This window comes from Monodelphis domestica, chromosome 2 (assembly GCF_027887165.1).
Source record: "Monodelphis domestica isolate mMonDom1 chromosome 2, mMonDom1.pri, whole genome shotgun sequence".
NCBI lineage: Eukaryota > Metazoa > Chordata > Mammalia > Didelphimorphia > Didelphidae > Monodelphis > Monodelphis domestica.
The window spans coordinates 373,254,960-373,271,115 of NC_077228.1; the positions used below are offsets into that span (position 1 = coordinate 373,254,960).

General features: G+C 37.1%; 1 protein-coding gene across 2 annotated transcripts in view; it reads left to right on the forward strand.

Annotated features, from left to right (window-relative positions):
* AFG1L (AFG1 like ATPase) overlaps window positions 1-16,156 on the forward strand; it is a 240,805-nt gene that overhangs the window by 177,058 nt on the left and 47,591 nt on the right. For both annotated transcript variants that reach the window (XM_001368423.3, XM_007484405.3), the window contains exons 9-10: window positions 9,964-10,034; window positions 10,291-10,391. In XM_001368423.3, the coding sequence (XP_001368460.1) occupies window positions 9,964-10,034; window positions 10,291-10,391 (172 nt within the window). The remainder of the gene's footprint in view (window positions 1-9,963; window positions 10,035-10,290; window positions 10,392-16,156) is intronic.

Here is a 16,156-nt window from a genome sequence, read left to right on the forward strand (position 1 = left end):
TTTGATTATATTCATTTACCATAATTTGTCAGGAAAACAAAATACACGATGACTTTTGATGATGGAAATGGAAAGAACAATCACAAAATAACCAAAACTGAATCTTGCAAACTTGTAAAGAACTGCCCAATATGACCTCAAAGAAATGCTATAAGACACCTTTCTTAGGTACAAGTTCGTGCATATGGAACATTTCATGTCAGATTTTTTTGTCAATATGTTCCTCTATTTTGCTGATTTTTTTTCCTCTTCTCTTTTTTCATTATTAAACAATTTTTTTGTTAGAAGGAATGGTTCTCTAGAAGGGGGAAGAAGAGTGATATGAGAGGAATCCTAGTCTATGTTTAAAAAAAGACATCAATAAAATTTATCTTTTAGAAATAGTAAAAGGCAAGTGTGGAAAAAAACAAGAGTTTTGGGAGGAAGATGAATTCTATTTTGTGTATGTTCAATTGAGATTCCTTTGCAACATCTAATTCATAATGTTCAATAGGTACTTTGTAATGTGGAACTCAAGTTTTAAATGCCAGCAAAATAATTTGTATTTTATCCTTGGGGACCTCTTAACCAGAAAAATTACATACTTTTTGGTTCTGAGGGTAATATTTTGTGGTGTAATAGAAATAACTGTTTCTTGGATCAGAAAATCTGGTCTCATATTCCTGACTCTGCCTATCACTCACTTTTGTGACATTGGGCAAGGCATATTCTCTCCACAGGTCCTTATTTTGCTCATCTATCTATAAATTGAAGCTCTTGGACTCAATGTGTCTCAGTCCTTTTTCAGTTTTAAATTCTGTTACCCAAATCCAATTTTTTGGTATTAAATCAGGAGGTCTTGTCAGATTCTGGAACATTTTATTGAGCTACCACACTCATAAAGCTTTTATCTTCATTGAAGATAGAATTTCTTTGATTCAGTGTCTTAAAAAAAAAGCACTACAAAACATTACTAAGGAAGTAATTTCTAAGTCTATTCTTGACTGTTGTCCTGTCACCAGTATTAAAGAGCCCTTGGCATTCACTCATACTAGGATAAAACACACACTCACACACACACACATTCACACACATAATATATATACATATATTTTTTTGAGAGGGGAGGTGGGGAATAAACATCATCATATAAGAGAATGGGATCATATGATTGTCTCTAAGTGGACCTGCTTTCTCTTGAAGAGCTTGTTGAGAAAAGTATTCTCTACTTGAAAACAAGAAAGTTATAATTTTTTAAAATTGCTATTTTTGTCAACATTTTAGTTTTACTCACTAGTCTGTTTCCTATATACCATGAAAAGGAATCACTTTGGAATTTTTTTATTATGTTAGTGAAATTAATATGAAAAACAAAAACAAAACCTCTCTCTGCCCTTATAAGGTAGTGCACTCCTCAGGATCAGTTTTCAGACAGAGGCAGGATTCCCACCTAAAGAGAAATGCCTAAGCTGGAAGAGAGTTAGGACAGACTGACTTAACAACATTCTTTTCATCTCTAGTATTTTAGGGTTCTAAATTTTTTATGTAATGTTTCATGAGGAGATTGGGATCTACTCATGGCCTATCATGTCTTTTTATATTTTTTCTAGCACTTCATATAAGCTTGCTACAACAAAAGACTATATCGCAATTAGATTTAAAATTGACACAGAAGTTAATATTTTATAAATTTATTTTATTTTATTGTAATTAACCAGACAAATTGTTCTACCAGCTAAGTCTGGCCTTGTATCACCCATAAAATTGAGAAAGAGTCATCTGTCTGTGAGTCCTATTCCACTTTCTGGTCCAGTCAGATTCCCTAAGAAGCAATTAAGCCACAGGTTCTACTCCTGGTGGTGCCCTTGTTTTTATTCTTTTATATTTCAGCTTTGCAATTGCATACTTTCCAAAACCCAACAACTTTGGTTTCGTGAAAGCTGCCCTGGGGTTCATGGGTACAATACCCCTAGATTGCTTTTTGGCTTCATTTATTATTGGAACTATAACACTGTCTGATTGTCTTTGAATTTCTAATAGCTTGAAGCCTATGAAAGGCTGTATGGCATGATGTCATAGTATATATTGAGAGTCACCCCCAAAGCCAGGAAGACAGGTTTAAGCACCATAACTGACCCATAATGTCTTTGTGTCCCTAGGCAAGTCACTTAACCTCTTTAGTACTCAAAGTACAACTCTCAAAGACTAGAAGATGCTGACCTACATTGGTAGAGTTTCCATAACTGGGAGTCCTATATACCAAGTTAAGCACTACTCAAAATGAGAAATGTAACTGATCCATATTCATCTTTTCTCATTCAGTAGGTGTGCGTAGAAGAATTTGAAGTGTAGAAATGATTGCTCAGAAATTGTTCACATCAGAGGTTGGAAATGCTAACATGTGCCATATATAGCATACAGGACAGTTGCAGCTGCCATGCTCTACCTACCTTTTTCCAGAAAAAATGTTTGCTGGCTTCCAGAGTTAGGGGCCAGTGCATATTTTCCATTCCATTATCAACTCCTTCCTCATACCTCAACCTTGCACATACTTGACTAGTTCACTCAACCTGCTACCTAGTTCCTATAGTTCCTCTTTATCTAACTCAGTGACAGGCACACCATCATTCTCAGAGGGAGAAGCACTTCCCTGAAAATAGGTTACCAAACTCCATTGCATGAGGAATAAAGAACCTTTATTCAGTTCTTTTTTTTGGCTTATAGATTGAGTATAATCCTACTTAACAAAGAAACAAAGGGATTACTAGCTCATAAATTCAATGATGGCAAATATATGTATTACTTTTTTGTGTATGATTTAGCACTTAAGCATAATCTAGGCACCTACTAAACACTCAGTTATTTTTTGATCGATGGCTTGTCTGGTCACCCGTGGATTTTGGAAGAATAATGGAAAGAGCTCAGGGTGATTTTTCAGGACTGTTTTATGGGAATAATTAGACCCAAATGAAAACATCAGGACATCTGGATGGATATTTGGCTAGCAATTACAAGTCCATAAACATGTGAATGGAACAGATCAAGTATCCATTGAATAATATGATTTGATCAAAGCCCACGATGTTGTTAACAGTGACTGAAAGCTTCAGTTTGAATGACCTTGAGCATGCAAAATTGAGGAGTTCCTAATTACCATATGCCAAAGGATATTTTGTGAAATCATTGTATCTGTATCATGAGACAAGTAAGTGGATGGTGACTAGAAAAGAATGAAGAAATCTGAAATGAAGCCGTATCTCATTCTAGATAAGCCAAGAATTAAAATTTTTACATATTTAGAAAGAAGCATTGCATTATACTATTTTGAATTACTGAAAATTTTACATAAAGAAAAAAATTCATGAACATGCTAAAAGAAAAAAAAAAGATTGTCATTGGATATCCAGTTTGAAATATCTGAAAGGAAATTGGAGATTCAAGATTAGAGGTCAATAGAGTATTTGAGAAAGGAAGGATAGATTGGAGAATTGTCAGCATAGAGATGATAGTTAACTCCTTGGGTTAATGATGATGAAATAACCAAGCAAAGTAGTATAGAGGGAGAATAGAACAGGACAGTTAAAGGGTGTGATCTGGATAAGGATCCAGCAAAGGAGATCGAGGAGCAGTTGAATGGGCAGGAGGAGAGTCAGGAGAGAGTAATATCCCCAAAACCTAGAGAGTAGAGAATATCATCAAGGAAGAAAGGGTATTAAAGGATGCAGAATGATCAAAGAGAACAAAGGTTGAGAAAAGGCCATTGGAAGAGGAAGAAGAGAGGAAAGTTTTACCAAAAGATAGAGCTGACCTTCATAATGGACTAATAGGACAGAGAGAAGTGGTCCAGAGGCAAAGGTGGGACTTTTAGAAATCCACAGGAATAGATACCTCCACTAGAGATATATTCTTTTAAAAGGCTATATTGCAAGGTTGGTGTTGGATAACTCCAAACTTGGGGAGCAATCTTGGGAATGGTAGATAATGGAATCCCTTTCTTGCCCTGGTCAAGGAACTCCAGGGTTTGACCTTTATAGACCACTACCTTGTCATTCATACTTGTAGAGAAAACTTAAAAAGCAACGTTAGGGGAAAAAATGAAAATAACCACTTGGTGGTTGGCACTGATGCCAGTCCTTTAGTAGAAGTTTGATGATTTTTTAAAATGCCCATTCTCTAGTTGTTTTGGCCTTCATCTCAAAAAAGACCAGTGATATTAAAGGTAAAGATGTCACAATGATATCTCGACTCCTTTGTTTATAGGATTTAAGCAAGGCAGAGTTACACAGTCATCAGCTTCACTCTCCCAGAGTCATCAAAGTCCAAAAGATGGCTAGTGGTGGCCAGTGATGCAGTGAATGACATTGGCATCTTCAATTTCTGACCAGGTTCTAAGCACTCCTCAGGCTATACTGCCTACTTCAGCTGCTTTCATGGCCTTTGAAACAAGTTGTTCTCATCCTCCCACTCTACCAGGGAAGACTTCATATATTTGGGGTAGGCATTCCTCTAACTCACTGAAGGTTTGATGTCTATTGGTTTCCCTCAATCTCATTTAGTACACCTACTGAGACAGTTTTACCAGCAGCCATTCTTTAATAACCACTCCCAGACAAAATTGAGGCAAAGACAAAGCTATGTCAACCAAGACAATCCCTAGTTAGACTTAATATGGGCTCAATAAACATCAACTTCTCCATTTTTAGCTTATCAAAACTTTTTTTTAGTGTCCATGTATAATTTTCTTTTGAAAAAATCTAAATCTACCTTGGTGCAACTAATGAGAAAAGAAATCTCCCCTCCATTCCCTTCCTTTCCTATGTCAAAATAAGGAGGAAAACCTGTAGCAGAAGTAGAGATAACAAATCTTGTCCCAGTTTGTGATTCCAAAAAGAGCCAATAGAACTGGGAACTTATAACATAGAAAACCTCAGAGGAAAAAATGAAGTTAGATGTGAATAGCAGTCACCAGTACAGTTTTCTTCATCTTTTTCTTTTAAAATATTTTCTTGATGTTCTTTTTAAACACCGCTTTCACTTCTTAATGACCCCACACCCCTCACCATCATAGAACCTTTTCATGTAACAAATGACTCTAATCAAGCAAAAGAAGTTAATATTTTGGGCCTATACATTTCCTTACAGGGCCCTGGCACTGTTCTTTACTCTTCATATTTAACCAAATTAACAGTGAATACTCCTGGAATTCAGGTGGTGCACAAAACACATGACCCACTTGTCTAGAGTCCTACAGATCATTCACAAGACTTCTTAATTTTTTTATATCATGGACTACTTTTTTTTCCTTGTTAAGAATTTTATTGGGGCAGCTGGGTGGCTCAGTGGATTGAAAGCCAGGCCCAGAGATGGGAGGTCCTGGGTTCAAATATGACACCAGATTCTTAATAGCTGTGTTACCCATAGCAAGTCACTTACCCCCCATTTGCCTGGCCCTTACCATTCTTCTGCCTTAGAATCAATACTGTGCATTGGTTCCAAGGACTACCTGTCTCTGGACCTGGCTCTCAATTCACTGAGCCTCCCAGCTGCCCTCTAAGATTTTTTTAAAAAGAATTTTATTATTGATAATGATATTGACATAAAGAAGGTAAGCAGTGCAGAAGATGGGGCATTGGAGCTAGAATCAGAAAGTCCTGAGTTCAAATCCTGCCTCAAACCTTTAGTAACTATAAAATTGGCCAAGTTATTTAACCTGCTTGCTTCAATTTCCTCACTTGTAAAATGAGAATAATAGCACCTATTTCTTAGAGACATTGTTGTCACTACTGTTTTTAATACAAAAGGCAGGATTACAAAGGAAGTCAATTCTTTTGAAATATACTTATCAAAACTTTTGAAAACATAAAACCTAGGTCAAGAACCTTTAAGACATTTTCAGTGCCACCATTTGGAACCACCTTGAGGAAGAGTCAGAAGGCAACTTTTAGTTGGAAGAAAGATCCTTAGAAATGATCTTTCCTGGGGGCAGCTAGGTGGCTCAGGGGATAGAGAGCCAGACCTGGGGCCAGAAAAACCTGGGTTCAAATCTGTCCTCCAACACTCCTTAGCTGTGTGACCTTGCATAGGTCATTTAACTCCAGTTGCCTAGTCCTTACCACCACTCTTCTGCCTTGGAATTGATGTTTGCATCAATTCTAAAACAGAAGGCAAGGGTTTAAATAAAAAGAAAAAAAGAAACGATCTCCCCATGCCAGATCCTCTCTCCCAGCTCTGTTTAGAACACTGGTGTGTTTCAGTTGTCAGATTCATTAAAAAACAAGTTTATACTTCACTCCTGCTTAGCCAATTGCTCAAACACTTTTCATCCTTTGGTTTTGGATTTAGAGTCAGGAGACCTGAGTTCAAATGCTGCCTCTGACATTTATTAGTTGCTGAATAGAAGCAAACCACTTAGCCTCCCTGTATCTCAGTTTCCCCATCTCTGAGATGGGGATGATGATATTTCTACTATTTACTTCATATGGCTGTCATGAAAAAAAAAAGCACTTTGTAAATGGAAGTTATTAGTATTCATTGCATGTAGTGCCCACTAAATAAAGATTGTTGAATTAGAACTTGGCAGTTCTTAAAAGGACTCTGGAAGGCATTCACCTAAAAAATGACTCTAAAGGAACACATTGGAGTTGATAGTGGCTTTAAAAAATGTAAAATGTTATTTCATCAATAATTTAGACATCTTAAATTCCAAGTAAAATACAGTATGATTTTATTACTTATAGACTTTGATTAAAAATAATAGATTGCCAAATGCATTGAATAATATTCTAAGGCCACCTGTAAAAAGAAGCCATAAGTGATTTTCATAATAAAATATCTATAATATTTTTAAAATAAGCTTTGTTGATATTTTATGAATAAATCATATTCTGCTAGTGAAAAATCATGCTATATCATTTTATAATATCACTTCTGTTCATAGACCTTAGAACTCTGTTTGTGAATTTTTGCATATTTGTCAAAATCATTACATTATCTACTAATAAACACAATTTGCATGCAAATTTAATCATTAATATGTTTGGCTTTAAATCAGAAAGCATTAAATTGAAACATGTATTTCAAAGGTTTGAAATTATTTGAAATATGATCTGGAAAGTGGTATAGTAACAACAAAGGTTATATACCAAAGATCTCACTATCCAGCTAGCAGTGACTTCAAGCATGATAGCTTCACTCCATTTCTAACTCTCTTATTGAAATGTAATTTAGTAGTGACATATCCAGAGGTGGATTTTGCCAAAATGGAGTTATCCTTTTCCCTTCTTTTTGGAGTTGGCTGGGCTCCCCCAAGGACCAAACCCAAGTCTGCCAGAACTGGAACAGTTTCATGAGAACCATTTTCCTTACCCTTCCTGTTGGCATATTTTTAAGCTATTTTGGTACACTACATGTATGTGTATATGTACACCTACACATTTGTACAACATACACATATCTGTATATACCCTTTTATATTATCTGGCCAAGATTGACATGTGTGTGTGTGTGTGTGTGTGTGTGTGTGTGTGTGTATTGGATCTGGAATAAGCCTCAAATTGTAGTATGGACTTGAAGATGAAATGTAATATGAAAACATAGGCCATCTTGAGCTCAGATTTTAAAAATCAGCTTCACAAGTGTAAAGTGCAGGGTAAGCATGGCTCGATATCAGTTCATCTGGAAAAGGACCTCAGAATTCTCTGTGGGCTGCATGCGTAATGTGAGGCGAAGACTTACTTTGGCAACCCAATAAAACGAATACAATATTAGGCTGCCTTAAGGTAGGGCCTGGCGATGATTTTGCCCTACTTTACTATGGACCGAGGATGGCTAAGGTGTTGTATTCACTTCTAGGTGCCGCCATTTTAAGGAGGAGCTTGAAATGCTAAAGAGCATCCAGGAAAGATGTGTTGAAGGAACTAGGGATGGTTAACCTACGGAAGAGAACATTGGTGGTGGGAGGGTGGGAAGAAGGGACACGATAAGGCATCTTCAGATCGTGAAAGTCTGTCAGAAAGAAGAGAAATGAGGCTTCTTTTACTTATCTCCAAATGGCAGAACTGGGAGTGATGAGTGAAAGTGGCAAAGAGGCAATATAGAGAAAGAGAGCTCTCCAGAAATGGAATCAGCTACCAGCAGAGAGAATGGGGTCTCCCTCATTAGGAAGTCTGTAGCCAAAGGCTGATTACTAGCTGTTCAGTATGGTATAGTGGAGGTTCTTTTAAGGTGCAGGTTAAAATGAGGCATCTGTGGCTTAGTAGTTAAGAGCAGCACTGGGCCCAGAGTTAGAAAGACCTGAATTCAAATCCAGCCTCAGACACTTCCTAGCTGTGTGACCCTGGACAAGTCACTTAACCTCTGATTGCCTGATAAAAGGATCCACTGGAGAAGAAAATGACAAAACATTCTTGTATCGTTGTCAAGAAAACCCTATGGATAGGTATGGTCCATGGGGTCCCAAAGAGTAGGGCATGACTAAATGACTGAACAACAGCAAAGAAATTATAATATTTGATCTACAAGATCCCTTCTGACTGAGATTCTGTAATTCTTATTCTTTAAGTTCTTGGAAAATATATACATCTCGATCCCTTTAAACCTACAAGAGATTCTGTTCTTAGTCTTTAAACATTTATCCCATGTTATTGAATTTCTTAAACCATTCTAGTTGTTCTCATCCCTTTTCATCAGTTGGGTTCATCAGTATTAACTCCATTTAAATATCATTACTGCAAAAAAGACTCAAAAATCAAAGTACATTTTTATTCCAACAAAATTATCCTCCTCATCTTAAGGAATGAGTTTTGGAGGAATTACATAAAGCAGCCAACCCCTTACATATGAAGGATCTTATTTGGAAAGCATTTGCCTGTGCAGAGTTTTAAGAGTTGGGGTGAAAGTCTACTACTTAATAATTATCTCAAAGGAGAAATTCCGTTAACTTTACTTTAGGCTGCCTTTTGGGTGGCCTGGATGTGGGTGGGAGAATCGGTGATGGGAATTATCAGTAGGGCATGTAGAATTGAGCTTAATTGCATTTTACACCTAGAGAAGACTGAAATGTGTGTAAAAAGTAAACATATTGTAAGGTCATTCTGTATAAGGCTGCATATAGGATGGATGTAAACTTGAGTTTTCACTTGTGAGGTCCTTTATGCAAGACACTATTTCTTTTGCAGATTATTTGGCTGTATCGAGTACATGAGTTTACCAGCCCCTTTTGGAAAAGAAAGTGAGAGTGATAGAGGCCACAGCATCATCACATTTATATGTTTGGGATCTGTAAACCATATGGTGGTTTCTAATTAGAATACAAAAGATTCTGTGATGAGACAGATTTTAGACTAGCTCCAAGGGACAGTAGATGAACTGAAAGCTAACTTAAATTTTCCAGGAGGAGATTTTGAGAGTGAATGTGTGGTCTATAATTGTCCTTTTCCTACACCCCTAAAAGAGGTCTGATAAAGTTATTGATGTGCAGATCAGGTTGGTATTTGGAAGCTAGTAATTTAATTCTGGAAATGTTTGATCAGCGCAGTCAGGCAGCTTGACTCGAATTTTTTTTTTTTAAGCAGCTTCAATATTTAATTTCACATGTACCCTCTCAGTAGAGATTTCAAAGGATACTTCTCTAGCTGCTTGACTGCCTTGTCTGTTTGCTCTTGTTTTGCATGTAACAGAGAGCCCAAAGCCTTTTTTCTCATTGTGTACACATAGTATTAATGGATTTACTCTGCCTCTATCGCCTCATTACTGGAAACAGCCAGAAGCACAGAAGTCTTTCAGTGTATGCAAATAAGGCAGAATCATCTACCTGAGAGTTAATATTCTCTGCTTTTAAGTGTATTCTAAATCTAATGTTTGTATTTAGAGCATAACATCCTGTTCTCCTTTTTTATGGGCAAAAAGCTAAGCGGGCTCAGGCAGCTGTTTGATGTTGGCTTCAAGTGTTATTAATTTCATATTCTATTATTCTTTTCACTGTAGCACAAGTGAAGCTGATGTGGAGGCTGTCATGGATAAGTTGTTTGATGAGCTGGCTCAAAAACAAAATGATTGTACGTAAGTTAATTTCTCTTGAAAGAGAATACATTTAGAACACAATGCCCAATCTCCACTGACCAATTAATAAGTTCCATTGCTGTATATGGGTTGATGCCACACTCAAGTGGCAGTCATTGTATCAGCATTTTGTCTAATTTATGTGTTGAATCATGTGCTATTATTCATCAAGCTATGCATTTCCTATCTGTAAGAGATGAATTTTATAGTAATTATCCAGACAAGATTGAGTCTTTGTTCATGTTCCCATAGTAACTAGACCAAGGATTCTGAAAGTGCAAGGCAGAGAGCTGAGGCTGAATAAAGCTTGTGGAACCATTGCCGACTGCACATTTGAAGAGCTGTGTGACAAAGTGAGTATCCAGTCAAATCTAGACTCATTGGCCTTTTCGCATTTTTAAAATACTCAGAATTTTCCTTTCAACCTGTATCACCTTTAAAATTACTGTGAGCAAACTCTGAATTAGTTTTTAAAGCCCCTACGGAGCAGCGGGTTCTCTGCTCTGGACCCAGATTGCTACAAAAATTCTCACTTGGGTGCTTCAAAGCATACTTTGAAATGCAGAAGTGCATGTGAGATGGTCCTCAGGAACAAAAAAAAAACCTTTTGCTTTTCATGTTATTCTTCAAAAGTAGATCAAAACAATGTTTTGCCAAAAAAATTTGAGGTAAGATTAGAGTTTGAGCTCCCAAATAAGGAAGAGTTGGCACTGAACATCTAGGACAACAGGACAATGCAAGCATCCTCATTCAGCATTCTCATTGTCTTTCTGTCTTTGCCTACATGAGATGACTTCTTCAGACTTGAGAGCCCAAGAAAGCCAGTATCACTGATTGTGTCATATTTTTACCTGGATAATAATAATAATAATAATAAACAATAATAACAGCTAACATTCATCTAGCTCTTCCTATGTGCCAGGCATGTACTAAGCACTTTACAATTGTTATGACATTTGATCTTCACAACAACCCCGGGAGGTGGGTGCTATTATTATTATCCCCATTTTACAGATAAAGAAACTGAGGCAGGCTGAGATTAAAGTGACTTGTCCTGGATCACACAGTGAATCATTGTCTGAGGCTGGATTTTAACTCCGATCTTCTTGACTCCACCCACTAGGCTCTCTGCAGCATCACCTACCTGCAGTAGTTAACCAAAGCCTCCAGTGTAATTTCCTTGTGGGCAAGGGCTCTGTCTTCTCATTTGTAAACTACCCCGTGTACTCAGTAGAGGTTCAGTGACCATATTTGTCTAACATTGAGAATTACACATGTGAACTTGTGCTTAGCCTTAAATAGATTTGAACCAACAGTATCAGAGTCTCAAAAGTTATCTTAACTGTTGGATAAACCAGGAAGGAACTGTTCTTCCATAGAAAAGGGAAAGAAAGCCTTAATTCACACCTGTTAACCATTTTATAAAATTTAATTCCTTTTACTTTATGTAAACAGAGTGACTTTTGAGCCAGGCTGCACAAGCCAGACTCCACAGTGGCTGTTACAGAACCAGGGAGTCAGGTTAACAGAAACAATTTGCTACCTGAACTTGAACATCCAAAGCCTCCAACTTCCCATGTTGTAATTGCAAAATGCAGTAAAGTATCAGGCCCTCAAACAAGCTGGTTATACAGTTTTGCATTTCCATTAATCATGTGTCATTCTGGCTCTCGAGACCTCTCCTTGAAAAATCACACTGAGTCCCTGAATAGTCTTATGCTCCTGGGGAAAACTACCAATGCCTTTGTTTAGCTATTTACTAATGACTTCATTCATGAAATAAACCATACACAAGTCAGTTTACATCCAGAAGGTAAAGTGCCTTCTACTACTATAAAAAAGAAAACCAGGGTGGAAAGTGAAAGCTGATATAATCTCTCTGTAATAAAGTAGAGATAGTCTCATTAGGCAGGTAGTGATTCTTGTCTAAGAGAATATGTGATTCATTAGTCCAGTGATGAGCAGTGATTTCCCTTTTATAAGATATTTTATTTATATAATTGAGGCCCAAGAATTTGAGTTAGTCATTATTCCCTAATCAACCAAAGAAATATTCTGGACCTAGGCATAGCATAACCTCCCCCTAGAAGCATTATTTGTCACAATTTTAAATGAGTGGGATTTGAAGTTCTCTATCAAATTCAATTACTCCCTCCCCCCATTTTGTTCTTAGGAGGAGGAGGGGAATGAGAATAAATGAATTGGATTACTATCACATTAGCTTTGTTCTTCCTTTGTAGTGTAGCTTACTCTAAAACCTCATACTTTTCCAATCTTGAAACTAAATAATTAGATTTTGAAATTAAAAAATTTTATTATCTGTTTGTAGTTGAATGGTATCCATATTTTGCTTAATTGTGCCCTAGAAACCTGTAGAGATTCTTCCACTACATATTTTACAAAGTATATAATTTTGCCAGTGTCAGAACACTTGTATAAATTTTTATTTTCCAATTCATCATTGGCCAACCAGAACTTTGTGGTGGTAGTTATAAAATATATAAGAATCATGTTGAATTTCTGATCACATCTTTTGATTATTCAGTCTTTTAAAAATTAGGAACTTATAAAAATCAAACAATTTATACACTTTTGCTCAGGAAACTGAGTGTGGGAGGGGTCCAGGTTATGATCTCCTTCTTGAAATTAACCATTCCTATAGAAACATTTCAGGATTTAACAGAGTGACCACTGGAACAGTTTGAAACAAGTATGGATCACAGAATATTTGAGACTATCAACTTTTCAGTTTTTCAAATATTAAAAAAAATCATCCTCCTTTGTGGATGCATCTCATTTTTAGGTCCCCAAAAGTTTAATAATTATAAAGAAGCAAACTTCAGTATCATAAAAATTCATTTAAATCTCTCACTTCATTAGTATATAAAATATAAGTAGTCGCATTTTGATTTAATTTATACTTTTAATGCAAAGAAGTTAAAATGTGGAAATTAGATTCAAATAGATGGGTAAAAATAAAAAAAAAATTAAGATCCAGAACCTACAGTTGAACCCTGTTAAGATATAAAACCTAGTCAGAAAATAGTGCTTTTTTCCCCTTCATCATTTCACATTTAATTTTTTGTAAATAATTATGTATAAAAACAATATCCAACATTTAAAAAAAATTTTTTGAGTCTTGGATTTTCTCCCCTACACCTAAGAGATGTTAAGCAATCTCATATAGATTTTGCATGTGTAATCCTATAAAATATTTTCCAATATTGATCCTTCTGTGGAACTCAAACAAAACAAAAATATAAAAACTGAAAAAATTTCTTTGGTCTGGATTCAGACTCCATCATTTCTTTGAAAACAGATGAATTTTTTTTTTATTATGAGTCCTTTGAGATTGATCATTGTATTGTTGAGAAAAACTCAATTCATAGTTGTGCATACAATATTTCTGTCACAATGTGTGGTGATTCTCCTGGTATTGCTAAATTCAGTCTGCATCAGTTCTCAAGGCTTTAGGTTTTTTTCAGCTCTTCCTTCACCTCATTGAAATAGTGCTTTCTTAATTTCCTCTTCTTAGTTATTCATCAAGAGCTGAGAAAAATATTCCTTTTAAAGTACTTGAATCTCTGGCTTTTGTCTCTGAAGATACATTAAGATCCAACAGATGAAGGTATAGCAGTAGCTTGAACAGAATGATTCCTGAATATGTAAAGAGAGAGCAAGTCTTTACTATAGATAGCCAAAAGCCAATAATTAATAAATAGTTAAAGAAAATGAATGAACACCCACACCCACAAGATGATTTGACTATTCCTGTGCTGGGTTGTGGATTGCCTACTATATCTTAGAGAGAATTATATATTGAAGGGTGCAGGCTCCTTGGGTTGCTGGAATCCCCAAGGTTGCTCCCACGAAGGAAATTATATGTGGAATTGGCCTGTAAAATGTTGCAGTAGACATTAGCTGGGATAAGTTGTTGCAATTAGCTTCTGGCACTTCTGCCAGAACTCTAGTAGTTTGAGGGGGAAGGGAGAGGGTGCTTTATAGGGTGGACTGGCTTGTAAAGATGGTGATTAACAAAGTGTGCCATGACCATTGTGATTCAGAGCCTAGAGTACCTGGTCTTCCAAAGATCCCATGAGTAGATTTCAGGAGGTTTGTGAACTTGGAGGAGGTAAAAAAGCTTGTATTTTCCCTATCCTCTAACTGAAATATAGTATTTCCTCAAATTACTTAAAAACATTTTTTCAAGAAGGGCTCCATAGCCTTCACCAGAGGGATCCAAGACACCAAAAAAGGTTAAGAATATCTGATTGAAGCAGAAAGGCCAGGGGGGAATTGTTAGCGATAAAATTAAGGTACTAGGGCTTTGGAGTTCAACACTTGTGTCTCCATTGTGATAAGTTTGGGGTGTCCATAGGTGATCATGGTTTCTGCTAGTACAGAGATATGAGAGATAATAAAGCTGTATTCTAGATCCTTTAGGACTACCTATCCATTTGCACCACCTAAAGTAATTTCTATTCCCCTCTCCCTAAGGAAGGGTTGCCCAGTGGCAGACACCAGGACATAATGTAGTAGATTAATGATGTTGTTTAGATAATTCTCTGTAACAAAAAATATAGGAGGCAGCTGGGTGGCTCAGTGGATTGAGAGCCAGGCCCAGAGATGGGGGTCCTGGGTTCAAATCTGGTCTCAGACACTTCTTAGCGTGTGACCCTGGGCAAGTCACCCCTCATTGCTTTGCCCTTACCACTCTTCTGCATTAGAACTAATACATGGTATTGATTCTAAGATGGAAGGTAAAGGTTTAAAAAATATATATTGATGTCCCTACCATGATTCCTAGACCCTGTGGCTTACCACCTTATGGCCTGGCAGTTTTCTGTCCTGCTTTAATAGACATTAGTTCTCTGATGAAGTTTATTTTCTATTCCGATGAGAAATTGTTTTTGGAGCTAGAAAGGCGAAACATTATACCACAGGAATAGACCCTTTTCAGCTGAGGCAAAAGAGAAAAGAATCTGTAATGCAGTATTCAAGCCAAGTATTTTGGCAAGTTTTTGAGTATGTGCAAAAAAAAAAAAAGAGTTTCATGCTGTCCCTTGGTGGTCCTACCACAGAGTCTACTCATATCTTTACTTTAGCTCCCTTCCCAAGTGGGCCAAGCTTGCCTTTTGACTCCTTTACCTCTAAAGGATGAACCACTGAATGTATTGAGTACAACATAGCCCGGGCCCCTTCCTCATCCCTCTTTGGAGCCTCCCATATGATGGATGCAGCATGGGTTTTTTATAAGCACACTTATAGCTTGTACCTCCATTTGTACTCCTGGATGTTGTCAGAGTTGTCAGTCTCTGGGAGTTAGGATAGAAGGAGCTTGGAGAAAGGCTAGATTCAAGTCCCAGCTTTGTCAGTAGCACTGTGATTTGGGTCAAGCTATTTAATTTTTATGAGCCTTGGTTGCCTAAATTAAAAGGATAGGGCTAGGTGACTATTACGGTTCCTTCTAATTCTGAAAAATCCCTCATTCTATATAAATAGTTTACCCGGTGGCCACAAAAAGAAAAAATTAGTAAAATTGAATTAATTGGTGAAGATCCGATCAGACAACTTTCAGAGCCCATAGCTGGGCATTAAGGGAATGGACATGGAATTGGCCTTTTGCACCTTGTAAAATTGCAGTCCTCTTTGGAGCATACTGATCCCCTATACACCTTAGCATCCATAATGTCTTTTAGGGGAACAACTGTGAGCAGGAGGGGCATTGCCCCTTCTGTTCACTCATCTTTTCCCACTTCTCCCTTCCCCTCAACACCCCTCCAGCTTCTTTCATTCTTTGTCCTAATTCCTTCTAACTCCCTGCTTTCCCTGGTTCTAAGAGGAAGAGGCAGAGTCAGGATCCCCACATGACAGAGGACCCAAAATCAAGATTCTGAGAAAGGTCACTAATGTCAAAGAATAGTGACATGGTGACGAGCTTGAGCAGGCCTTCGTCATCTGATCCCTTGGCTTTTGTTATAGTCCAAAATGCTGACTTAATTGAGCTCCAGGGCTACTTTGGTTGTGGCTAGCCGGTACTAAATCCAGAAAAGTAAACATTTATCAGGCACTAAGTGTGCGTAGAGCCCTGCTGACCCATACTGGAGGTACAGCCAGA